This window comes from Ochotona princeps, chromosome 29 (assembly GCF_030435755.1).
Source record: "Ochotona princeps isolate mOchPri1 chromosome 29, mOchPri1.hap1, whole genome shotgun sequence".
Taxonomy (NCBI): domain Eukaryota; kingdom Metazoa; phylum Chordata; class Mammalia; order Lagomorpha; family Ochotonidae; genus Ochotona; species Ochotona princeps.
This window is the reverse complement of record NC_080860.1, coordinates 10,355,018-10,380,541: the sequence shown is the minus strand read 5'-3', so window position 1 is coordinate 10,380,541 and position 25,524 is coordinate 10,355,018. Positions and strand designations below refer to the sequence as shown.

General features: G+C 46.8%; 1 protein-coding gene across 3 annotated transcripts in view; it reads left to right on the top strand.

Annotated features, from left to right (window-relative positions):
* Nucleotides 1-25,524, top strand: part of CIT (citron rho-interacting serine/threonine kinase) — a 163,379-nt gene that overhangs the window by 103,363 nt on the left and 34,492 nt on the right. For all 3 annotated transcript variants that reach the window (XM_036496409.2, XM_036496410.2, XM_058656934.1), the window contains exons 20-26: nt 3,007-3,123; nt 3,928-4,037; nt 4,995-5,169; nt 9,199-9,396; nt 17,336-17,389; nt 24,367-24,564; nt 24,988-25,181. In XM_036496409.2, coding sequence (XP_036352302.2) covers nt 3,007-3,123; nt 3,928-4,037; nt 4,995-5,169; nt 9,199-9,396; nt 17,336-17,389; nt 24,367-24,564; nt 24,988-25,181 — 1,046 coding nt within the window. The remainder of the gene's footprint in view (nt 1-3,006; nt 3,124-3,927; nt 4,038-4,994; nt 5,170-9,198; nt 9,397-17,335; nt 17,390-24,366; nt 24,565-24,987; nt 25,182-25,524) is intronic.

The window sequence follows — 25,524 nt, the reverse complement described above, 5'->3', positions numbered from 1 at the left end:
GTGGTGGGAATGCTTGGAGGCTATGGGAAAAAACCTGTTTCTGTCTAGAGGGCTGACCCTGGACTTTGGCTTCTGTCTCTGACATGTCTGAGATCATCAAAACAGAAGCTCGAGTTCATTCATTTCAGCAAATGCCTCCAGTTACAGCAGCTTAATATCCTTACCTCTCCTGGCTTCTGTTTCCACATAGATTTTGCATTGTGTTTTCTGACTCCCTCATCAGCTTTTAGGTGCTTTGGCAAGAATGTTTTGTGTAGCAATTTATATGGTTTTCAACAGAAGGACTGGCCTAACATCCTGCCCACTATAGTATCAGAAATGGATGATAGCTTATCAGTTTCCTTTTAGAAACATGTCACCTTCATGATTGCCACCAAGCCTTTAATTTGTTGTTGTATTTTATTTTAGGAAGATTTATTTATTTGAAAGGAAAAATGAGTGAGAGTGATTTTCTGTTTCCTTTTTAAAAAAATTTTAAAAGTTTTATTTTTATTGGAAAGTCAGTTATATATTCAGAGAGGAGGAGAGAAAGGAAGATCTTCCATCCACTGATTCAGTCCCCAAGTGGCCGCAACGGCCGGAGCTAAGCTGAGCCAATCCGAAGCCAGGACCCAGGAGCTTCTTCCAGGTCTCCCACATGGATTCAGGGTCCCTAGGTTTTGGGCCGTCCTCGACTGCTTTCCGAGGCCACAAGCAGGGAGCTGGATGGGAAGCACGGCTGCCTGGGATTAGAACCGGCGCCCATATGAGATCCCGGCACATGCAAGGCGAGGACTTTAGCCACTAGGCTACTGCGCCAGGCTCTGTTTCCTTTTTTACTCGCCAAATGGAGCTGAGCCAGGATGGAACTGGGAGCTCAATCCAGTTCCCAACCCATCACTTGCTGCTGCTTCCCAGGGTGTGTATTAGCAGGAAGCTGGCATCAGGGTTGGAGTTGGGACTTGAACCCAGGTACTTCAGTATGGGATGTAGACTTCACAACCAATATTTAGCCTAATGCCACTCCTCCCCACTCCTCTCCCCCAACCTCTTTCCTCTATTGTTGCATGTTTTTTTTGGGTGTTTTTCATTGAAGTAAATATAATGTTAGAGTGACTTGAAAATGTTCTCATGTGACCTCCTACATTAGTGCATTTAAACTTTGCCAATGCTTTTGGCTTGAGTACCTTCTGGCTTCCAGACTTTTTCTCTTTAGAATAAACCAGCTTTCAGGAAACAGTGAGACTCCATACAGAATAGATCACCAGCACATTTGCATGATAAAAAGAATCCTTTATAAAATGCATCCTGTGATTTGGATGATTGTATTGACATTCTTACTGAAAGCTGCATTGTGCCTTAAATTGATTTAGATGCCTATAGTGGAATCCCTCAGCCTCCCCTACCATCTTGCTGTTCCTCCTCCTGCTGTCTGTGGAATGCTGTTCTAGCTAAGAGATGGATGATTGTCCCTTCTCATCCCCACCAACCTCTTTGTCAATGATGAATACCAAGTTGAGGTCCAGGGTCACGCTGGTGTGTCGCTTTGCTTCAGCACGCCTGAGGAAGAAACGTACCCAGTCTAGGTCTTCTGTGGTTCTGCCACATCCCAGATGGAAAGAACTTTGTTTTGTGGAGCCCAAGCCCAAAGAAAAAGATGTTTTCTTCTGTCTCCTTTAGTGGAATCTGTATAAGGCAGTTTCTTTACTGCCTACTTTGTTTTGTGTTTCCTGTCCTGGGCTCAGTGAGACCCTTTTGGTCATAACTATGCCCATAACCTAGATTGCACCCTGCTTTTTTGCTCACAATTTTAGAACTGTGCTGTGACTTCCAAGAGAACGGTCACTTGTCCCACTGAGTGATTTTCTTCTTCTCATGACCCTGTCTCCCAGCCTTCTGCTCTTCTCAGCCAACTTCTATTTTTTTTTTATTGGTTCCAGTTGAAAACCCTCTTTGAAAATGGGTCCTTTCTTAAGCAATGTGGGCCCCCCTCCCTGCTAATGGCCTCCTTTGTGGGTTGATGCCCCCTGTGGGCGTTTTACAATAGACATTGCAAGAAAGACAGGTTTCAGCCCCAACCGTGACCCCAATTCTTTGAGCTTTATTCCCAACATCCCGTTGTCCTTCTTGATGCCACTGGCGTCCTCCAGAAAAGTGGGTTTGTTTGAGTCTCTGATGTGAACCACAAGGCTGTGGTCAAAGGCTCCGACAGGTTTTTATGCCTCCCCTTTTCCTTTCTCTCTTGCTTGTTTTGGTAACTGGGAGGGCTGTGGTGTGTTTCGCCGAACATTAGATGGAAGCTGGTGGTTGGTGACACCATTACCGTTTTGTTTTATTTTTTTCCTCCGGGGAACAGCAGGTACCTAACAGTGACGCTCCCAGCACCGAGAACAAATGTTATCTCCTCCCCTGGGAAGGCTTTCTCTTACCAGAGACTTTTTGGGGGTGTTTTTTTTTCTTCATTGCTGAAGGATAGTAACTAAAGAAAGAGAGAGGTTCTTTTTTTCCATTGCTCTTTGATGCTGTCTTTTCAATCTGTTAACCATCCGCTTACATTTCTTTTGGTGGGTAACATCCTGGCTGTTTCTGAACATCCTTGGACTTGGTTACACAAGCTCCAGCAGTCTTGGTATCTCTCCCTCTGCACACAACTCAAGGGTATCCAGGATTAATTTTGTACCTGTTAGGTGCTAGGATTGCTTTGGATAAGAACTGCTCGTCTCCAGGCAGTTCCTACGAGTGATGAGAACTGGATTCTGCAAGTCTAGATCACTAGGGCAGATACCTCTTCCCTCTCTTCCTGGAGGCAACTTTGTTTTGGTGCACTCTCCTTGGGCTGACAGACAAACTCGCTATTGTTTGCTTTCTTTTCGCTCCAGTTTGGTGGCCTCGGACCTCTTCACTGTTTATTCTCTTCCTCCTCTTCCTCTCTCCTCCCCCTCATTGCCAGCCTCTATGGAAGATTCCACAGAGGTTGTGCCCAACTTTGCTGCAGAAAGAGGCTCACCTTTTCCTTTGTTCCCGCAGGTGTTAGACAATCAGATAAAGAAAGACCTGGCTGATAAGGAGAGTCTGGAGAACCTGATGCAGAGACACGAAGAGGAGGCGCATGAGAAAGGCAAAATTCTCAGCGAGCAGAAGGCGGTAGGTGGGGGGTCGCCAAGCCAGTTTTTTCGAGGAGGGTGTTGGCAATGCCAAGAATCACCCACCAGAGAAGAACACATCTTGTCTGGTGCCTTCTCTCCCTGCAGTCGCCTGGAGTTTGTGGAGGGCAGGGAACTTCCTCTGCAGCTGCTTCCTCTTCTAAAGGCGCAGTCCTGGATGTGTTCTTTTGTCAAGAGCTCACGCTGGGCTGGGCTTCCACCTGCTGGGTTGGGCTCCTTTAGATTGCCTGGTGGCTCTTCATTTCCTTGCTTCTTACTTCTCTCTCTCTCTCCAACTTAACCCTAACCTTGTGACTACACATCTTATTCTCAGATGCCATTGAGACTTTCCATGTAAGAATCTGTAAGCCATGATCCTGGGAAAGTTCTATTATGAGTCATTAAATTGGTGAAAACTTTGATATCAAGTATATGGTACAGCCATAGCTGGGCGGGCGAGAAGGATTTACCGCAAGTGGTAACCTAGTGAGAGAGGCCAGAGAGGAAGCTGAAGGTCTGGTCACACACAGATGGAACAAAGCCGTATTGAGGCTTGTTCACAGGACGTTTCTGCGTGGGGGTCCTCTTAGCCAGTGCGAGGGCCTTTCATCCCTGTTGGAAAAACAGCTGTGTCCTTTCTGTTTGAGAGGTAATATCTGTGATCCCCAGGGTACAGACTGCTGGAATCCCTTGCCACTACTGGCAAAGTTTCAGATAAGAGTCTGAGCCCAGTCCCCAAGCCCACTAGAACCCCATTCCAGCTTCATGTCTGCCTGTGGGGTTTCAAAGGTCCCCTGTGTTTCAGATGATCAATGCCATGGATTCCAAAATCAGATCCCTGGAACAGAGGATTGTGGAGCTGTCTGAAGCCAATAAGCTGGCTGCAAATAGCAGCCTTTTCACCCAAAGGAACATGTAAGTATTCAGATTCTGTCGTGATACCTTACTGCACATTGGTCTCTCCTGGTACATATACTCTGTTCTGCTTCTCTCTGATCGAGTGGGAGCAGTTTTAGAGTTCTGTGGGTCGGCCTAATCCTGGGATGCTCATGTGATTTTTTTCCCTGTCTTAAGTGGTCTCCCTCTATGTGTGCACTCCCTGTTGAGTTGGGGTTCTTAAGTACCTCAAATTACTATCCGATTATAGAGTGTTGTGCTGTCTCTAATGAAGCTATTTATAGTTTGTTTTTGGAAAGCTTTGGTCCTTATTCCCCAGACCTGCCTTCCCTAATGATCAGGAAGTGATCCTATGTGTCTGATTGGTCCATCTGTCTCACTGTAGTTAGGCAAGACCCTGGGGTGGGATGATGTCGGAGGTTCAGTCCGAGGACTGTCCACACAGGGAAGCACTTTGATGTATCTTAATCTGTTAAATTGTTAGAAGAAAGTAAGATTCCCATGAATTACTTTTCTCCATGATTCTTTCCCACCCACACCATTGTAAATATCTCTCTACAAAGATGATTTTCCAATGGGGAAGATGTACAGAGAACTAGAAGGTAGAGGTTCTTTCTTTTCTTTGCTACTGATTCACTCATGTTTTTGAGTTAGGAGGCTACCTTTGTCCTCTACAGAGGCCCATTCCTGCTCTTGTGTGGAGCCTCTAAAAGGAAAGAAGGGAATGAAAGAAATGTTGGTGTCCTTTGCTTTCTCCTCAACCATATATAAAACTCAGAGCTGAAGAACTCATGGGTGTCCAGCCCCTGCATATTGAGATTGTGCAGCCAACCAAGGCTGAGGCAGCAGAGAGCTGATGTTGGAATGGCCATGGTTCACTCCATGAGACCATGTGTCTGTCTGTCCTACCAAGGAGAAGTGCTCCCTGTTAACCAGATTGTGATTTTGTTTGCACCCTGCCACCACCCCCACCAGGAAGGCCCAGGAAGAGATGATTTCCGAACTCAGGCAACAGAAGTTTTACCTGGAGACGCAAGCTGGCAAACTGGAAGCCCAGAATCGGAAGCTAGAAGAACAATTGGAGAAGATCAGCCACCAAGACCACAGTGACAAGAATCGGCTGCTAGAGCTGGAGACAAGGTTGAGGGAGGTGAGAGTGAGCAGCTGTCTCCCAGGAGTTTCTGTTGACCTGAAGACAGGCACGCTTCCCCCTAAAGGCACACCTGTGCAAAAGGCACTGTGCTTTGGGAGGCAGGATGCAGACTGGACCGCATGGATATGAATTAGATGTGCACATCCTTTTCTTGTTAGTGTTGCAGGTGCATCAAATGTGTCTCCTTCCTGGGGCCACGTGGGGGACTCTTGTAACGAGTGTATCTGTACAGGAGCAGCCCAAGTGGTACTTTCTCAGGGTTTCCTGGGGGGAAACCACATGAGCCCAACCAGGCGTAGAGCTTAGCAGCATCAAGCACATAGTGTGGCTGGATGACGGCGGCAGAGTCCCATTAAAGGAAAAGACTGAATTCAGTTCATTTGGGAGGTCATTGTCCTCAGAGTTACAAGGAAGGTAAAGAGAGCAACCCAGCCTGACCGGGAGGGAAAGACAGCAAGTTTGGTCGCACATGTGTTGAGGTTGACTAAAGACAAGAAGTTACATTCATATAGACACTGCATGTACATTAAAAGGCTTCTGCAGGCCAGTTAGTGGCCTGGGTATACAAGGAGTCTTCAAAATAATATTTCCCTATCTAGGTGTAAAACAACCTTGGATGGTAGTAACAGGACAAACAGTGACAAATCATGGTCTTGGGCATTTGCAGCTTGGTAGGCAGAGTTAATTGGCTCTGGTAGAATACAGGACCAGGAGAACTGCGAATGAAAACCCAGTATCTTGTGTGTAACATGCTCACACACTTGTAATGGGATTCTTCAAAGATGGTCTTAAGGAAATGACTCCTAACCAGGATGGTGTTCTGAGAAGTAAATGTACATCTTCATGAATCCAAGTTTAGTTATAAACTGGGCTATCGGAATGAAGTTGGTTCTCCAAATACAGGAAAACATGAATTGCTGGTGTATCTGAGGAGGTTGTCAAGGTTTGGACACCTGCATTGGGATTGCCAGCATGTCATTTAAAATGAAAATTTCTTAGTGTTAGCTTTGTAGAAAGGAATGGACAGGGAGTGAGTTGTCTTTAACAATCCTCTAGGTGATTCTTCACACCATATCCATTGTTTCAGCTCCTCCAGAAACCTTGGGGTAGGACTTGAACTTATCTAGCTAGGCTGTATCTTTACTCTTGGGTGTGAGTGTCAGTAACCCAGACAGGATCCTAGAGCTTGGAACCTTTGGATGTCTTTTGCATTTCCTTTCCACAGAAGTCTGTTCTCAAGAGCCTGCCTTGCAGCTGTAGCTCCTCTGGGCCATTTCAATGTCCCCAGGAAGCCAAGAAGCTTTTGGTGTGTGTGGGGGGGAGAGTTGGTGTGGTTGGCCTCCAAAAAATGGAAGGAGAAACTTAAAAAAGGTTTGATGAGAGGCTCAGAGTTCTGTATTCTCCCTGGGTGTTTTGGAGTTTAGCTCTAAATATAACGAGGCCAGTTCATCTTCTCTGGGCCACCTGCTGCTAGTGAGATTGAGGGCAGAGGCCTCAGGCTTGAGGTTGGTCTACCTTAAAGGGCCCCAGGCCTCCTCTAACTCCTGTGTGTGCAAAGTTAGCTCTTGTCCAGGGAAGGCTGGGGAGTGGCCAAGTTGCAGGGCTCCTGGCTCTATCTTTCACGACCCACTTCTCAGCACCCCCACGTCTCCTTAGCTCTCTGCCACTGCCTCTCGTGGTTGTGCCAAATGGCAGTAGGGAAATTCTCAGGGTTGTTGTTGGTGTCCTTGCCTGCTCTGTTGGCATTTTCAGTAAGACAGAGAGTGAGGGGTGTTAGGTGCATTGTCTGTGAAGGTAGACCCTTGAGCCAGATGTCCTAAATTCAAATGCTAGTTCTGTGTTTTTATTTTAAGTTTATGTGATGTTTGCTTGAGTGCCTAATCTGTCATTCATTGCCATAGTTTGCTTATCATGGGTTGTTTTGGCATGTTGTGAGTACTGTTTCTGTGGCTGTCACATCACCCTCATCATCATCATTGTAGTCATCAGCAGTACACATCTGAGCCAAGTTCGCAGCTTCTTCTGACTTACCAAAGGCCTTCTCTTCTCCAGATGGAGCTCCTCTCCTCTCCTCTCCTCTCCTCTCCTCTCCTCTCCTCTCCTCTCCTCTCCTCTCCTCTCCTCTCCTCTCCTCTCCTCTCCCCTCCCCTCCCCTCCCCTCCCCTCCCCTCCCCTCCCCTCCCCTCCTCTCCCCTCTCCTCTCCCCTCTCCTCTCCCCTCTCCTCTCTCCCCTCTCTCCTCTCCTCTCCTCTCCTCTCCTCTCCTCTCCTCTCCTCTCCTCTCCTCTCCTCTCCTCTCCTCTCCTCTCCTCTCCTCTCCTCTCCCCTCTCCTCTCCCCTCTCCTCTCTCCCCTCTCTCCTCTCCTCTCCTCTCCTCTCCTCTCCTCTCCTCTCCTCTCCTCTCCTCTCCTCCTCTCCTCTCCTCTCTCCTCTCCTCTCTCCTCCTCTCCTCTCTCCTCCTCTCTTACCTTTTCTGGATGTGTCCTTTGCATGCACCCAGCCTCCTGTGCTGAGCTACCCCTGTGTGCTCCACTTCTGGACAGTTCCCTTGAACAACAAGCGTCTCATTCTCTTGACCTCAGGTCCCAGGATGACCTTCTCAGTGTTGGTTAGGTCAGCAGACATGCCATGGTCTCTGTCATATCCTTGTCATTGGATGTCTTGCTTCCCTAGCCTGGAAGCCTCTTCCTCCTCGGCTTGTTTTGAGTCTCACTGATTCTTCAGCAGGATTGGAGTTAGCTCCTTAGCATTCTGCTATATACCCATGACAACCCACGGGCTGGCTTTTGTCCTTGGCCACACTTGTACAGGAATAATCAGTTTTCATATTTTGCCCCACTTGAAGGCAGAGCCTCTCTCTTCTCCATGTTCCTTTTTTTTCAACACTGAAATTTCTGAGTAAATTATCCTTAAATTAATGTATGAAACATTGAGTTAGATAGGTGGATAGATGGGCGAAGGGAAGGAGAGCTCATGATGTGACAGTAATGTGGGTTACCTAATGAAAACAAATCAGAGCCTAGGATGTTTCAAAGAAATGGAATTCAGTCTGTTATTCCATTTGCATTCTAATGAACAAAGTGTCCCTGTTACTAATATAGTATTTACACCCATTTACCTCTAAACGTTTTTCTGTTCAGAGTAATTATCATCATTCCCATTTGGGGTCCTTGCTGTGTGGTTTTTCCTTTGAAGCCTTCCCAGGCGTTTGGATATTTGTAAGTAGGAATAGTTAGGGTACACAGTTGTCCATCTGTGTCTGTGGGGGATTGGATCCAAAATACCCTGATGCACTCCTACCCCGAAATACCAAAATCCACAGTCCTCCACTCCCTTACATAAAATGGCATAGTTTGTGCAAACTGCGTGTACTTCCTCCTGTATATTTCAAATCAGCTCTGATTTGCTTCCAACTCCTAATACAATATAAATGCTATGTAAATAGTTACTGTTTGCTAGGGAATAATGAAAACAGTCTATACATGCTCGGTATGATAATTTCTTTTTTAATCTGAGCTGACTGGTTGCTGTAACTGAGAAAAGCTACTTAAGAAGGAAGACAGTGTGTTTCTGCTATGGTTTGGAGGATGAGGTGGCCCCAGTGGGCCTTGTGTCTGCTGAGGGTAGAGGGTGGCAGAGCAGCTGCAGTAAAATCTCAGGGTGAGACAGGGAGCACTCCTGGGCATGTCTGTGAAGCCCTCAGCTCTGCCCCATTCCTTAATCTAACCCAGTTGCTTCCTAAGACCCCACCCTTATACCTCACAGTTGGATTAAGTCTCTGCCGTGTAGCCAGTATAACATTAATCCATCAACTGTTAATTCTGCCCCCTCACATATTCTCACTTGTAACTGGTTTCTGAGCTGTTCAGGACTTGGAGCTGTTGGCCCTCCCACCTGGACCCACACTCCCACTCCACCCTGTTGAAGGCTGGGAGTTTCGTCCCCAGCACGTGGTCTGAAAGCAGCAGGTGGCGTTCTGACCACCTCTCTGGCAGCCATCAGCATGGCCTCTCCTTGCCTTCCTCAGGTCAGTCTGGAGCATGAGGAGCAGAAACTGGAGCTGAAGCGCCAGCTCACAGAGCTGCAGCTCTCCCTGCAGGAGCGGGAGTCCCAGCTGACGGCGCTGCAGGCTGCACGGGCCGCCCTGGAGAGCCAGCTGCGCCAGGCCAAGACGGAGCTGGAGGAGACCACGGCAGAGGCAGAAGAGGAGATCCAGGCGCTCACGGTGAGTCTGGGGAGGGCAGCTTCCGAGGCTGGAGGCCTCAGCTGGGATGAGGGTGGCACCGCCTGAGGGATCTGCTTGCTCAGAAATACCCAGAGGGCCAGAATGGCCCACACAAGTGTTTAAAGGGTAGAAGAACAGGGCGCTGCAGGTTTCCCTTTTGCTGGAGTTCTGGGACTGGCGTCGTCGGTCAGAGCCGAGCTCTCTGCAGCATTCTGAAAAGCTCCCTTTTATTTATGTCCTTCCTGCTTTCAAAGTAGTTGTCATTGATCTGACTTCTGCTTTCCCTTGATCTCCTACTTTAGTTTTCAGTAATCATTAAGAAAAAAAAGTCTTGTATCTTAAAGTTGTAGTCTTTTCTAGCAGACCTCTATTATTTTAATTTTGATTACCCTCATTTGTGTTACTCTTTCTTCAACTGTGTATTCTGCGTCTTGAATTGTATATGCACTTGGAATCATCTGGATGGGAGTGATTCTTCTCTGATGTTAGCTGACTCAGCTGGAGCATTCTCTTGGGAAGTGGACCTCAGGAGGGGAGAGGTCCCTGGGTTTCTGCCCTCAGTTTTTTTCTGGAAATCTAAAAACAGGACTGTTTCCCCCCAGCTGATCTTTCTCATCAGGTCTGACCCACACTAACAAAACCCTTGTGAGTTTCGGTGGCAAAGTGGCAACTAGCTTATCAACTTAGAGTGCCAACTATGGTCCTTGTAGTGGGTAAAATCTTCTCATTTCCTCCTCTTTCTCAGAAACCACATAGAACACTATGTGGCTTTTGGAAGCTTGGCTTGGCGGACCCTGGGCTTCGAGCACAGAATAATTTTCATCTATTGTCACATTAGCACATACGTTTCTCATGGTCAAACACTGTACCTGCCAAGAAGTTGGGCATACTCGTGCCTGCTGGTCAGGGTGTCCTCCCCTGCGCTCTGGGTATAATGTAGCTGATTGGTTCCCAGTGGTTTTAAAATAAGGTACCTAAGTGGGTGTCCTGTTCATTCCCATTCAATTTGGATGCCATCCTCATCTCTGTCCATGGGTATCTCTAGAGAGCTCTTGGAACAGGATTACATATGTAGTTAGCTATTGCATGCTCATTGCTTCTGATTCCCCTGATTGAAAAGTAATGTAAATATTTGTTTCTTTTTTTACATAAGGAGTTTATTTGAAAGAGTTAAAAAGAGAAGGGCAAAGTGGGAGGGAGAGAGATCTTCTATCTGTTTGTTATTTCACTTCCCACATGACTGTGACAGCCCGGGTGGGCTAGACCAAAGATGGGAGCCTAGAGTTCTTGGGCCGTCTTCAGCTGCCTTCCCAGGCACAGGGAGCTGGACTGGAAGCAGAGTAGCCCATTAAGACCAATGAGATTGCCACTGCATCTTAACAATGCTGGCCCCTATGACAGTCTCATCTTTAAAAGTTATTGGCTGCTGTTGAATTTAGGAATCCCAGCCTGCATACCACACGGGAATGCAATCTAACAGTGTTGGGGTTTTTGTGCAGCCAGTCAGGGCCCCAGAGGCTTCTGGGGTTTTAAAAGTTCAGAGTAGCTTCTGTATGGAAAGTGTTTGTGCATTCTAGATTTTTCTAGGCCAGAGGCCAACTGCAACCTTTAGTTCCATCATTTCTGAAAACACTCAGTAAATGATGCCATGAACCTCCAGTGTTGGGTTTGGGGAGTGGAAACAAAAAGAAATCACAGTTATATATAGTCCCTGGTTATATTGGGTCTTGTTTCAAAATGAACTGACTGGAAAGATGCAAAACAGTGAAACAGGACAAAGGAAGGAAGGAAAGGCAAAGAAAAACTTGTCTGTAATTTGGGAGGGCGCAGTGGGGAGAAAGGAGGTGAGAATGAATCGCAGCCCAGAGTGCATGCCAAGAAGTCTTACATGTTTGCTGGATCTGGAAGAGTGGTGGGGAAGACAGACAGCATTGTTGAAGGGAGACACTTAAATGTCAACAAAAACTCTATTTAATGCTTTGTGCATAGATATTAATATCTCCCCTCTGTGTGAACACCCAAGCTCTAGAGGGGAGAGAAGGAGACATCAGTAATATAATCCATATTTAATGAGCTCTGTCTGTGTGCCTAATGCAGTGTCTTATGGCCTTTTCTTCCCCCCAGGGCCTTGGCCCGTAATTCCTCAAATCCTTTTACTTTAGAGCAGCTGAGAAGGACACATTGATCTTGGCTGCTGTGTGGAAACCTGGGAGGGGAGGTGGTGCTATGTATCTCATCCTGGCTCCGTATGGCAAGAGGAGGGTATAAAGCAGAGCGTATGTCACCGCTGTTTATCCATGGGGAGATTACTCCTTAAAATCCTGCCGTCTTGCTGCCTGTTGGCGCATGCTGTGTATAATGGCTGCTGGAAGCCTCACTCAGCACCGAGTTACCACTCTGTTCAGTTGGAGGAGATCCGCCACCTCTGAGCAGCTTCTTCAGCAAGCGACTTGTGGGAGCTGGGAAGTGGGGCTCTCCAGCTCAAGCAACTGTGGGAAACGGGGCTTGTCTACAGATGTGGCAGGGGTTGGTGCCAGGGCCTTAGAAAACCAGTCCCCACCCTGCCGCCACCCCTTGCTTCAGTTCCCTGCAGAAGCTGTGGACTACCTTACCCATCCCCTGCCTCCTGCTGCGGTCCTCTGGGAACCTGCTTGTGGCCAGCATGTGGTGGTTGCCCCAGTGGCTCGCTTGGCTTTTGGCACTGCAGAATGTACTTTTTTGAAGAAAATGAGAAAATGGTTGCAAATTCAGTGTATACTGCTTTCTGGTTATTGGGAGCCTGGGTTCAGAGCCAGCGCCGGCATCCGTTGGATCGAATCAGCCAGATCTATAATGCTCTTCTAGGACATTTGTGAGCTTCCCAGCAGCCTGCTTCATCAGTCGATGCAAATGGTCAGGTGGGCCCATACCGCTTCATTTTCAGAGGCCATCCACCTCCTGGCCTGGCAAAGGAGCAGCCACGTTGTTTGGCTTCCCTCCTCCAGGCCAAATCAGATGGTGCATGGTGCACTTGAAGAGTCCCGTGGCAGGAACTTGAAAGGGGTTGCTGGGAATCCCTGTCAGCCTTCCTGGTGCTTTTTGCTTCCCACTCTCCCTGTTCCCATCCAACCAACTACATTTGCATGGAAATCCATGGCATTTAGAGGCTGAAAGAAGGTGGAGACCCGCAGCAGAGTCAGGTGTAAATAGAAGCATTTTTTTAGGAGATATTATTGGTCATGGGTGGGAAAGAAAGTTTCCTGGCAGGGCCTGATTATTAAGACCCTGTATGTTTCCTTGATCTAGGAGGAAGACAGTTAGAGACTGCACAGCACACAGGGGGGATAGGGCCAAAGCGCTGCTGCAAGTGGGACTGCTGGGCTGCCCGAGCACTCCAGTGAGACCTCATGGGCCTGTGTTGTGTTCCTGGCTCCAAGTTCTCCTACCAATGTGGTCAAAGAACTGACACAGGCAGCAGTGAAAGGACCCTTCCCCACTCCCAGCGTGCGGGCAGGATCCCAGAGCCATCGCTTTTCATGTAAAACAGTAATCACGGCACACTCTCATTTTCTTATGTTACCCTGAAGATTGTATCTGATTAATAAGACATTGGCACAATAGCCAAAATGTGACATCAGGGCCGCTGTGTGGTGGGGTGGGATGGGCTGGTGTTGTGGAAGGCTGTGTTCCAGGAGCCTGGCCAGGGAGGGGGTCAGACAGCTGGACGGTGGCTTCTGGTCCGCAGTGCTGCTGTGTTCTCTCGGACCGTGGCTGTGTGGTCACTAGCTGTCATCCACAAACACTGCCAGAAGGGACTGGGCGTTTGCAGCCTAATGACTCCCCTTGGTCACCATTCAGCCCCTGGTCAGTGGTCGGGCGGGACTGAGGGGGCAGATCATTCCCACAGTCTTGACATTTTCCACTGTGTCAACATGTGCCCTCATGACACAAAGGCAATATTACTGTTATTTTCAAAGAGATACCAATATTTTATGAATATCTCTGCTTTAACTTCTGATATGGCACATACGGGCACAACTCATGTAAGCAAGAGCTCTTGGGGACTTTTTTTTTTTTTTTTAAGATTTGTGTATTTACTTTTTATTTGAAAGGTAGACTGCAGAGAGAAAGAGATATCTTCCATACCCTGGTTTACTCCCCAGATGGCTGTCATGGCCAGAGTTGAGCTGATGCAAAGCTGGGAACTTCTTCCCATGTCTCCCACATGGGGTACAGAAACCCAACGCCTCAGACGATCCTCTGCTGCTTTCCCGGTCTGGCAGCCATGACAGGATCAGTTCTGCGTGGTGAGTGAGTGTGTGTGTTTCACAGTTGATGACAGATCCAAGGCTGGCATGACCAAGGCTTGTTACTTTATAACCTCAGAGAGGATCATAGTCGGCTGTGGTGAATTGACCCAAAGACCCCTTGGTGATCGATTTGGATGGAAATGACGGACACTGCAGACGCTGCTGGGACTGCTCCCTGAGCCTTGAGCCGAGGCAGTGCTAGTTGCAGGTTCTGGTCTTCAGAGCAGTAGGGCGTTGTGGGGATGTGGCCCAAGGCTCCTGGCCCTGTCCGGGCTCCTCTTCATGATCTGAAGGCTGTAAATCCACCAACACTTTCCCATTTCTGCCTTTGAGCGATCTCACACTAGATAGTCAGTCAGTGCAGGGACTCGCAGTGCATAGGCCAAATCCAGCTAGCCACCTGCTTTCTGTAAATCAGGTTCAGTTGAAACACAGCCGCAGCCTTGTGAATGCACGCTGACAGCAGCTGCTGTTTCTCTGTGAGGACATGATCGAGCAGTTCTGATTGGACCAAACGTCCCGCCTCCAACCTTGGGTTGGTTAACTCTGGGGTCTCGTTACTTCTCAGGACGTGTCTTTGCCTTCTGTCCTTGGTTGTCATGGAACCCATTGGAGGGCCTGGATGGTCCTGGGGGCCAGGCTGCCAATGGCTTCCAGGGCTGATCTCAGCTACGTGCCTACTTGGGGTGAATGGTATTTCTAGCCCATCATGTTAACCCATCTCATTGTTAGGGAAGAAGGCAGATAGTTTTTGTTTTTGTTTTGAGGAAAAAAACATGACCTCTTAAATCTATAAAGATAAATACAGGCCAATTATTTCAGAAGTTTATTCTAATCTAAAATGTTCCATTTATAACTTTCTCAGTGAGTTTTTGTGCGAGTGTTTTTGCTGTATTGTCTTCTTCACCGTTCTTCCTTGTTTTGTATAGCTCCATTTGTGGGTGTCATTGTTCCTCTGCCTAAGGGACCTGCAGTAATGCCTCTTAATAGCACAGGTCTGCTGGTAGCAAATTCCTTAACTTGCATGTTGACAAAATCTTCATTTCACTAGGTTTCCCTGCCCCCTCCCTGGTATAGAATTCTAAGTTGCCAGGTTTTTCTCTGTTGTTTTGTTTTGTTGTTTTCCTGTCAGCACATCCATCAACAAATCCTTTCACTTAGGTTTCCAAAAGAAATCCCCCAGTTCCATCTGCTCATCTGTTTTTAACTACCCTCCTACTCTGAACTGCCATCATCTTGTACTAGAACACGACCTTCTCCCAGATTTCTCTATGTCTGGTCTCCCCATAATGTCCACGGGGAGCCCGAAACAGCAGTCAGACCTGTCACTCCTCTCCTTAAAATCCTCTGTTGGTTTCCAGTTTCATTTAGGTTGAAGTCCAAGTTCTTTACTGAACTTGAAGGTTTTTGGTCCCTGCCTGCCTGTCTATAATTATCTTGGGCTGCTTCTTAACTTTGCTACTGTGCCTTTGCAGAGATTGTCTGGCCAGTACCCACAGAAGAAACATATTTTTATCAGCAATCTAATGTGGAGTGTGCACGAAGGGACTTTGAAAGGTTTGGAGATAATTTACATTATTCTTTTATTCCATTTTTTTTCTTTTTTTAAAAAAGATTTGTTTATTTTTGTTGGAAAGGCAGATATACAGACAGGAGGAGAGACACAGAGGCAGATCTTCTGTCTGATGATTCACTCCCCAAGCAGCCACAACAGCCAGAGCTGAGCCAATCCGAAGCCAGGAGCCAGGAGCCTCCTCCGGGTCTCCCACATGGGTGCAGGCTCCCAAGGCTTTGGGCCGTGCTCGACTGCTTTCCCAGGCCACAAGCAGGGAGTTGGATGGGAAGCAGGGTTCCTAGGATTAGAACCAGTGCCCATCTGGGATCCTGGTGCATTCAAGGCAAGGACTTCAGCCACTACACTATCACGCCAGTCTCATCTATTTATGTGATAAGCAGGTAGGTGCATGCACAGGCCTGTGTAGATGTAAACACACACACATACACACAGAGCAAGGACAATTTTCCATCTCCTAGTTAACTCAAATGTCCACAGAGGTTAGGATTGGGCTGATGCAGAAGCCAGAAGCTAGAAACTCAATCCAGGACTTCCACATGGCTGACAGGAATCCAGTTACTGGAACTGTCACCCATTTCCTCAGAGGAGTTACATAAATAGGTAGAGTCCAGAGCTGGAGCCAGGAATTGAACTTAAATGTGGGACTTTGAGTATGTTATCCACTAGCTAAATGCTCACTTGAACTTTTGAAACTCCCTCATTTTTTTTCTTTCTTCAATTCTGAGATGTCTGAAATCGGCACATGTGACAATCATCATGTGTGGAAATAAACATGTCATGGTGGAAGTGATAGGTCTTGTGATTGGTAGCCACACAGATCTGAGGAATTGTGGCATTGAAACACACACTTCTTTTTTTTTTTTTTTTATAATCTATTTTATTGTGTTGTTGTTGACAATCTTTGCATAGTTAATTACAGTTAAAGAAAGAAAAAGAAAAAAAAAAGGTTCAGGGGGATAGGGAAGTGGGCAATACTATTATGTCCATATTGTTTCCATCTTGTATCTGAGGTAAAGGAGGATATTGAGGGAGAAGCCCCACCCGGTTCTTATCACAGTGTTCACCTTCAGGACCCAAGGCCCATTCAGGTGTTTCTGCTTATTTCATGGGCACAACAAGCCAGGAAGGGAAATAATAATAATAATAATAATAATAATAATAATAATAATAATAATAATAATAATAAAAGGCAACAGAATACTCAATTTTCCTGCTTGCTATTGGGCCGTAGCAGCCACTCGGACTTTTCTCTGTTCCTCACATGCCCCTGGCTTGTTCTTGATTGCGGTCTTTGCAAAGGTTGTTCCCTCTACTGTTTCTCCTGTTTTGTGCTTGGCTGGGGTCTCCATCTTGTTCATCCTGCCTTTTCCTTTGGTTGTTATCTGTTCCTGTCATTGTGTTTTTCCCCCACCCCCCATGTGTGTTCCTGCACTCTTGTATTTTCTGTCTCCCCTTTCCAGAACAAAGGTGTGTTCTTCCGTGGGCACATACAACGTGCTCTGAACACACCTGTTTGGCGGACAAACCTTGGAGAAAGACTGTTTACTTCAAAGGCCCCTTAGCATTTTGTAAATCTTGGAAGCTTTTGATGAAACAGCAATCCCCTATGCCACGTCCTGGATATTGTCCTGTGGTGTGTGTGTGTGTGTGTGCGTGTGTGTGTTGTGCATCTTAGGGCTCAGGCTGGGGAGGAAAGCCACTCATTTTGCAGAGTGGGAATGGGGCAGATGAAAGGAAGCAGGAGCTTCTGCCTAGGTTCCCCCCCCCCACCCTCCCCGCCTCTTTCTCCCACCAGTGCCTGGGTGTGAATGTGAACATTCGCAGGATTTGCGTGCACAGCATGCATGCGCGGTCCAGACAATTGTGATTCACATGATGTCTCGTGTTCCTCTACTTTGTTTCTGGTGTCGGGGATGACTTGATTAATGAGTTCTCTAGCAGGCGGATGCCGGGACTGCCATAGCAGTGATTTGTGGCTTTCCCAGCAATCCGCTGCTCTCTCTACTTTGACCCGTAGCGTATAGGAATGTGTTCTACCCGATGAAAAATTTATAATACACTTCTTACCTTTTAGGCACATAGAGATGAAATCCAGCGCAAATTTGATGCTCTTCGTAACAGCTGTACTGTGAGTATTAATTCACCCAAGATGATTGAAATGATGTGGATCTGAACCAGGGGGTGGCTTCTCTGTTACACCAGTGACTGAGTTTTGATATACACTTGCAGCTTAGATCAGATAGTGCTGGTCAGACTTGGACTTTTTGGAACCTACCCCCTTCCCCACCATAATCTATCTTTCGGGGTTCTGTCAGGTTTTTTTTTGTTTGTTTTTTTTTTTAATGACAGCCTTTCTTTATCGCCAGGGAGGAGGGTTGTTGGGAAAGTCACATAATTCCTTGTGTGGTTCACTAGTGGGTTACAGAAGTTGCAATCAGAGTCCACGACAGCTCCTCTTCATTGCCTCCCGTGGAAGGGCAGGGGGCCAGACCAGGACAAAAACGGTCTGATTGCCACTGCAGAGGTTTCTGCGAGGACTCTCAACTGCCTCTTGCACACAGGAAAGTCAAGTTTGTCCTTCTGTTGAGACCTAGGAATGTTTCCTTCAAAAAAGGCCAAATCTGGCATCCTAACTTGCAAGTTCAAATTCTGGGACCCCATGGATGATGATGTTTTAAAAGGTGAGAGAGGGAGAGAGAGAAGGAAATGGGTATGTCCCAGCTACTGGTTTATTCCCCAAATGCCTGCAGCAGCCAGGGTTGTGTCAGTGGGAGCCGGCAGCCAGGAACTGAATCCCATTATCTCATGTGGGATCCCAGCCATTTAAGCCATTTACTGATACCTCTCAGCGTGTGTATCAGCAGAAAGCTGGAATGGAAGCAGAGCCAGGATTTGACCCCATGCCATTCTAACGGGATGCGGGTGTCCCAATCAGTGTGTGAATTGCTGCACCAAACACTTGACCTGGGAGAGGATATTGATACAGAGAAAAGATGATTGCATTAGCAAATCAGCAGCATCCCCACCTCCATCATAGAGAGCACAGAAACTCAAGGCTTTAGATAAGATCAGACCACGTAGTAGTCACTTTTTAAAAGATGGGCATCCTATTCTTATTCGGGGTTTTATCTCTCTTCAGCTTATTACCTTCCTTCAGCCTCCTTTGCCCAAAGAGGAATGGACTGTTCTGACCTCTGATACCATAGACTAGTCCTGACTGTCCTCTTACTTAGAGACACAGCCCTCCAGGGTATGATCTTTTGGTTGTTATTCCTTGCTTCTTCCTCCTCTCTGAGGTTGCTTTGTGTTGTTGGCATTGTCCCTAACCTTTTCCTTCTTGTCCCTGTGTGTTTGTAGTGTATGCATACAACTGTAGATTACTCATCCTTTCTCTGGCGTTTGGACATTAGCGTCGTTTCTGTGATGCATACCACTCTTGGCAATGCTCTTGAGCGAGGGTTTTTGATGTGCCTGCTTCCGTTTCTTGGGAGTGACCGTGAGAAGGACCAGACTGACAGGTGCCAGTGGTGCCCGGCAGGCAGTTTTTTGTTTGTTTTGTTTTGGGGGGGGTCTCATGGCGGTTGGAGTAGGATAGGCTTGACTGTTGACTTACTCCTGATCTCCTCCCTTCTTTCAGGGGCTGCTGCGTTCTGCTCCTGGGCTAGTGTTGTAGTTTCTCATTTGACACAGAGCTCTTGCGTCTCACACACACTGCAGGGTGATCCCCAAGGGAAGCACCCATCCCTTCACGACTGGCGTTTTGACATGACCAGTTTTTCCTGATGTAACCCCAGACATGTTTTCAATGCAGGTGTCAGTATAATCCCATACATATATTGGGGCTTCCTCTTTTTTCCTTTTTCAATCTTTTTGGTACTAAAGTAATTCTGCTGCTAATTAAAAAAAAAAAATGACTTCTGCAGCTGTGTTGCGGGTGAATTAGTTGGTGTACTTAACAGTGACTTGGGGAGTTTCCAGGGTCTCCGTATCCGTGGAACTAGTGAAGCAGTTAGAGAAACAAATGTTAACTGTTACGTTCAGGAATTTCCTGCTGTCCCCCAGGAATCTGTTCTGTCCCCCACATTTAAAATTGGTAGCTCAGTTTTTGTGGAATAAGACAATACATAAAACGGTTGGATTTCTTTCTTATATATCTTTTAAGTTCTCCCACTTTGCTTTATCTGGAGCAGTGACTTCTAATTCCTGCTTCACTTACTTCTGGTGTTCTGTGGCCAAGCTTTTGGGTGGATGGGTGGGGGACAGTTTCCCTCGTTGGGAAATCTGAGTAAGTTTTCCTTCCCCTCACAGGCTGAGGTAGTGCTTGAGTGATCCATGCCATGGTCGCTGGAATCAGGCCAACTGAACTCATGTTATTAACTCGTCTCTTGGTAACCTACATGATGTAACATTCCTAAGCCTCCATTTCTTCACCTGTCAAATGGGGATAACATTGTGTATTCTCCATTCTGATCCACCATGGACTATTTGAGGCATGGTTTCAGAACTGCTTCTTGGGGGGTTGGGTGAGGGGAGAGATAGCTGCTTCATTCCAACATGCATTCAGATTTTCAGAAACAGTAAGACTTAGAAAACACTGAGTCATAGAATTTGGCAATAACACCTTCCCCCTAGGATTCGTGCAAGAACTGAGGGAGGTGGTGTGTGCCCCATGCTTGCACAGAGCCTGATCCTTAGAAACTACTGAGCAATGTCACTTACCATTACATTTGTACTGGGCTTACAACATAGTCTTGTTTGTAAAGTGGCTGTGCTACTTGAAAAAGTCTGAAAACCATGGCCTCTGAGCGGTGTCTGGCCATCACAGGAGGTCTCAGTTAACACTGCTGCCAAGTTCAAGGCCCTTTGGAAGTCACCTGAGATGAGCACACTGGGTGTGCCCTTCCCTTTGGTGCTGCCCAAGGTTGTGTCTGCCAGGAGCCAACCCCCTTGGCACTGGTGGAGACTCTCGTGACAGTGCAATTGAGAGGAGCTCCCCAGTTAGCAGCTTTCAGAAAGCTCAGGAACAGTGATGCTTCCAAGCCTAGACCATGTCTATATTTTGAAGGGCCTTTAAAAAAAAAAGATTTTATTCAATCTGGCACCTACAGCCCTACCTAAGTCTGTTTTAGAGGGGAGTTGGTGGGCAAACATATGACACGGTTTTAATTATGAATCAATCTGTCAGCTATAAGATTAAAAATAAATAATATGCAAATAGCTGCCTTCAGGAAAGAACGAAGCATTAAAATAGGATTGTAGTCCTGTGTCTTTTTAGCCTGGTGCTTGCTCTCCAGCCTGCCCTAGAGCTGTTGATTCTCCCCTGCTGTTCTCCTTGCAGACACCAGAGAGGCTGGCCTCTGTTCCTCAGAGCTGGGAGCTTTGCATGACAGCCTCAAAGAGCAACACAGAGCTCCAAACAAGCACCTTTTTTTTTTTTTTTTTTTTTTTGACACTGAGAGTGGATAATACCCTTGTTCTCTCTTAAAAGAACTGCACAAAAATCTATCTGCAAAAATGTACATAAAACAGTTCTGTTGGTGGAACCAGCCTTTCAGTTCATCTCTACATGAACTGAATGGAGTTGAACAGTTCACAGCCTGATAATAACAGCCTGTTACTAAGCAGATCATTAGTGGAAATGTGGAAACAATATTATGATGGCCACAAAGTAGACTTAAGAATCCTCTTTGGAGGGCAGTGTTGTGGTGTTGTGGTTAAGTGGCTGCCTGCAACTCCGGCATCTCCCACGGGCATCAGTTTGAAACTTGCTTGCTCCACTTCCAATCCAGTTCCCTGCCAATGAGCATGTCAAGGCATCAGAAGATGACCCAAGTGCTTGGGTTCTTGTACCCATGTGGGACTCCTGGAAGAAGCTCTGGGCTCCTGGCTTCGGCACAGCATAGCTTTGGTCATTGGGGAGCAAACCAGTGGATGGGAGAATTCTGTCTCCCCTTTCCTCTCTGTAACTTTGCCTTCCAGATTAAAACACATGAAGAATCCCCGTTGGACATTAACCTGGTATAAAATCAAGGAGGGCCATTCTGGATGGTCAGTGTATCTTATTCCATCATTTCGGGTTTTGAGGATCCGAAGGAAGAATGGAATGTGCACATCTGTTTGAGAGAGGCAGTACAGGTTAGGGGAAAAGCACACATTCTTGATTTCAGAGCTAGGTAAGGTGAGGCTTTGTTATTTACTAGCCCTGTGACCTTGGGCAAGTCACTTAGCCTTGTAGTTACATCTATAAAGCAAGGCTAAATTGAGGACTACCACAAAGGCAGACATTTTAAAGCAGGGAGACCTTTAATTTACTGCCTGTATTCCAAGTCAATTTCATGTTGGCTGACTCCATACTGTATGGTGTATGGGGTGGGCAGGGCTGTGTACCCAGGGACTTGAAGCAGGGTCACACCTGTACATGTTCTGGCTGGGACCAACAATATATAAAAAGGCTGAGTGAATTAAAATGCTTCAAGTCCCTGCATGTACGCTTCATCCAGACATGTCACTCTTCTTATCAAGTGGGCAAAATAGAGACAATGACCAAATATAGAAGCAGCATTCACAAACTGGAAATAGAAACCAGAGACACAAGAACCCTTGAGAACCGGATGACATCACCGACACAGAAGGACCCTTGCCACTACAGTGGGCGCATCTCCACTGAAGTGATAGTAATAAACCCTTTAACGATGTTTATATATTTTCAATCTATCTGAAAGACACAGTGGCACAAAGGGAGAAAGAGAAACCTTCCACTCTCTGGTTCTCTCCCCAAGAACCCACAGCAGCTCAGGGTGGGTTAGGCCAGAAGCCTAGAACTCCATAGGGTTCTCCCATGTGAGTGACAGGGGCCCATGCACCTGAGCCATCACCTGCTGCCTCCCAGGATGTGTATTAGCAGGAAGCTGGAATCATGAGAGGCGCTAGTAACAAAACCCAGGCATTCTGATGTGGGATGTGGGCAGCGCTTAACCCGCTGTAGCACAGTACTCATCCTGACAATAAAAACCTTGACGCCTCCTTGGCCTTTTTTCAAGTGTTTCTTCTTTGGAATTATGTATTCTAATTTTGGGAGAAATGAATAATTGACAGAAATGGATTCATTATACGTTGTGTACACACACGCACAAATAAATCAGAGAAAGAAAGTGATTATCCAAAGGCTTAAATATATATCTGAATGACAGGTAAATATTTCAGTCTTATGTGAATGGATTCCCTATGGTCTGTTTCCCAAGAGGCTTTAAAAATGAAGCATCGTGTGGGTCATTCATCATTATTCCCCATATTTCCAATGACATATGAAGGTCAAGAAATACACAAGAAATAAAGCAACAAATGAAAACAGGTGGAGCAGAAAATGATCTGAATGAGCTTCTAAAGCATAGATGGAAAATCCAACTCAGCCACGCCCGAGGTGGCTGACTGGGGTCGTGGGGTGTCTCTGGAACCCTCACCAGGCCAATTTGCCTTAGTCATCTTGTCTTCCTTCGGGAATGCAGTAGAGGTTAAGTAAAGGCATTTATGATATAGGATGTGAAGTATCAGGATGGGACAGGTTTGCCATATATAGGAAGCAGACTAGTTGGATAGGTGGGGTGTTGGTTGTTCCTTAGTTCTGACATTAAGAGACTCCATTACAAGGGAGCTGCCCAACGAAGCACAGCTGTGTGCCATGAATGACAGATGTGCAGTTTGCTCCCTTTGTCCCTGATGCCATTTTGGGCTGAGCGTCTACTCATTTAGCTTTGATTCCTCTCTTGTAGCTGACATCATATCTCAATGAACACATTAGCAATTCACTTTTTTTTTTTTAACACTGAGAAAGCAAGCTACTATGACAGTGCAAGACCATCAGCTCAGTTAACAAAATGGAAAGTTGTGTTTTCTGGGCCATGGTCAGTAAATGAGCTTAACTGATGTCCTGAAATTATATGCCCAGGAGGAATTTTTTAAAAAATTAATAATCAGAGGGGTTAAAATGGGGATTTGTGGAAATTAACGATAGTGTTTCATGCAGTAGGTCTGCTCTCAGTTTGAAAATTGGAAACAATAAGTAACTGTGGGCTTAAGAGCCATTGCCTTTTAATTTACTTTGTTTTGTTCTGTAAAGTTGAATTTACTGCCCATGCACTCCATTCCAACTATTATTAGCAAATTACCCTTAAATGTCTAAAGTATTATATGCAAGCGCTCTCTGTAAGCCATGACATCAAGCCTCAGCCGAGAGAATGGAAAGCTAAGTGCACCGAAACAGAAATCCCTGTGCGATTGAACAGGGACATAATTGAGCAAAACCAGATTAAATCTCTCAGTAAAACCACAATTTCTTATTCATGAATTTCCATTTTCAGATAGCTAGCTGTATAGTGAAATCTGCTATTATAACACCTCACTAGGTGTCACAACACTGTATCTGCAGGGTCATTCTGAGTTTCCCTTTAGTTTCTCTTTCCACTGTTGCATGAAATTACATTTATTGCCCGTGATTAGAATAACTCTAGTGTCCTTCACTGTTGGTCTTCCATGATAAGAGCATTATCGCGCTGTGTAAGACACATTGGTCATCGGGCTCGGCAGTGTGGCCTAGTGGCTAAGGTCCTCGCCTTGATCCCATATGGCCGCTGGTTCTAATCCCGGCAGCTCCACTTCCTCTCTGTCTCTCCTCCTCTCAGTATATCTGACTTCGTAATAAAAATAAATAAATCTTTAAAAAAAAAAAAAAGACACATTGGTCATCAACAGTAGCAGTGTCCTCCATAGATGGTCTCAGGGCCATTTTTAGCTTAATTAGCCTATTTGTGATGATCCGACTTCCTCTCCTCCTTGCTCAGTTTGCATTTGCCACCTTAAAGTGACCCTGTCCATCACTTTCGATGGATTGACTTTTGCCATGTTTTTCAGGTGTATCCTGAATTAGGGAGGAACTGAGGTTTTCCCTCTTCTGCCACTGCATCCTGAGTGGGTGGGCATGCGCACATGGATTTGGCTCTGAGCATTGGGGAGCTGCACGGTGATTGCCAACAACAGCTCTTGAAGCGATTCTTTACTGAAAAGGAACTGTTAAGCGGGCATGTCACCTGGATTCCTTTGCTTTTTTAGGTCATCACAGACCTGGAGGAGCAGCTAAATCAGCTGACTGAGGACAATGCCGAACTCAACAACCAAAACTTCTACTTGTCCAAGCAACTCGACGAGGCTTCCGGCGCCAACGACGAGATTGTACAGTTGCGGAGTGAAGTGGACCACCTCCGCCGTGAGATCACCGAGAGGGAGATGCAGCTCACCAGTCAGAAGCAGGTGAGGAGGGCCGACGAGGGCCTGACTCCTGGGGGGTGTGCCCCAAAGTTTAAGAGTACCTCCCAACGTCTGTTCCATAAATTAGCTCTTTCTGCCATTGTGCCTTGTTCCCAAGGTTTTGGGATCTTAGAACTGTCATTGTGAAAGTGTATAGTTCTTCTGCATTTTGATTTAAACCAACTTAGAAGTGAATGCTCTGTAAAGATAGTATACTTGTGGCCTCGTGCCGCAGGCCTTGCTTTGGACTCTGCCTCCAAGGCACCAGTAGGATAGGCTGGCTGCTGGTGCCTTCTGTCCTAGCCGCTCCAACTAGAGGAGCAGAGAGAAGCCGTATCTCAGCCCGTTTGTTAGAACCACGTGCTGTTTGGAGCCTCAGCCTGGGACATCCTCATTACAAGGTGTGACTCAGTGGTACTGTTGCAGACGATGGAGGCACTGAAGACCACCTGCACAATGCTGGAGGAGCAGGTTATGGACCTTGAGGCCCTGAACGATGAGCTGCTGGAGAAAGAGCGGCAGTGGGAGGCCTGGCGGAGTGTCCTCGGGGATGAGAAGTCCCAGTTCGAGTGTCGAGTTCGAGAGCTCCAGAGGATGCTGGACACCGAGAAGCAGAGCAGGTGGGATTCCTGTCTGTGGGGGGCAGTGACAGGCGACTGCAGTGGAAGAATGGTGAACAGGGTGACTAGCTGTCACAGCTAGCCCGGGGCTGAGAAGGTTCTTGGGAGATTGCTGAGCAAAAGCAGGTGGGGCTGGTCATCCCTGCTGTGGACAGTGGCTCTAGATTCCCAGGCAGTGGCTGCTGTCCCTTTGGCCTGTGCAGTGACCTCGGAATTAAGGTAGAGATGCTCTCTTCAGTTTGTTTTCTAGTGTCTCTGCCAGACCACTGCCATTTTCATCTTGTTTGTGTCTGGTGCTGGTCTGTCCCTTCTGCCCCGGCTCCTGGGTGATCCTTCCTGCAGG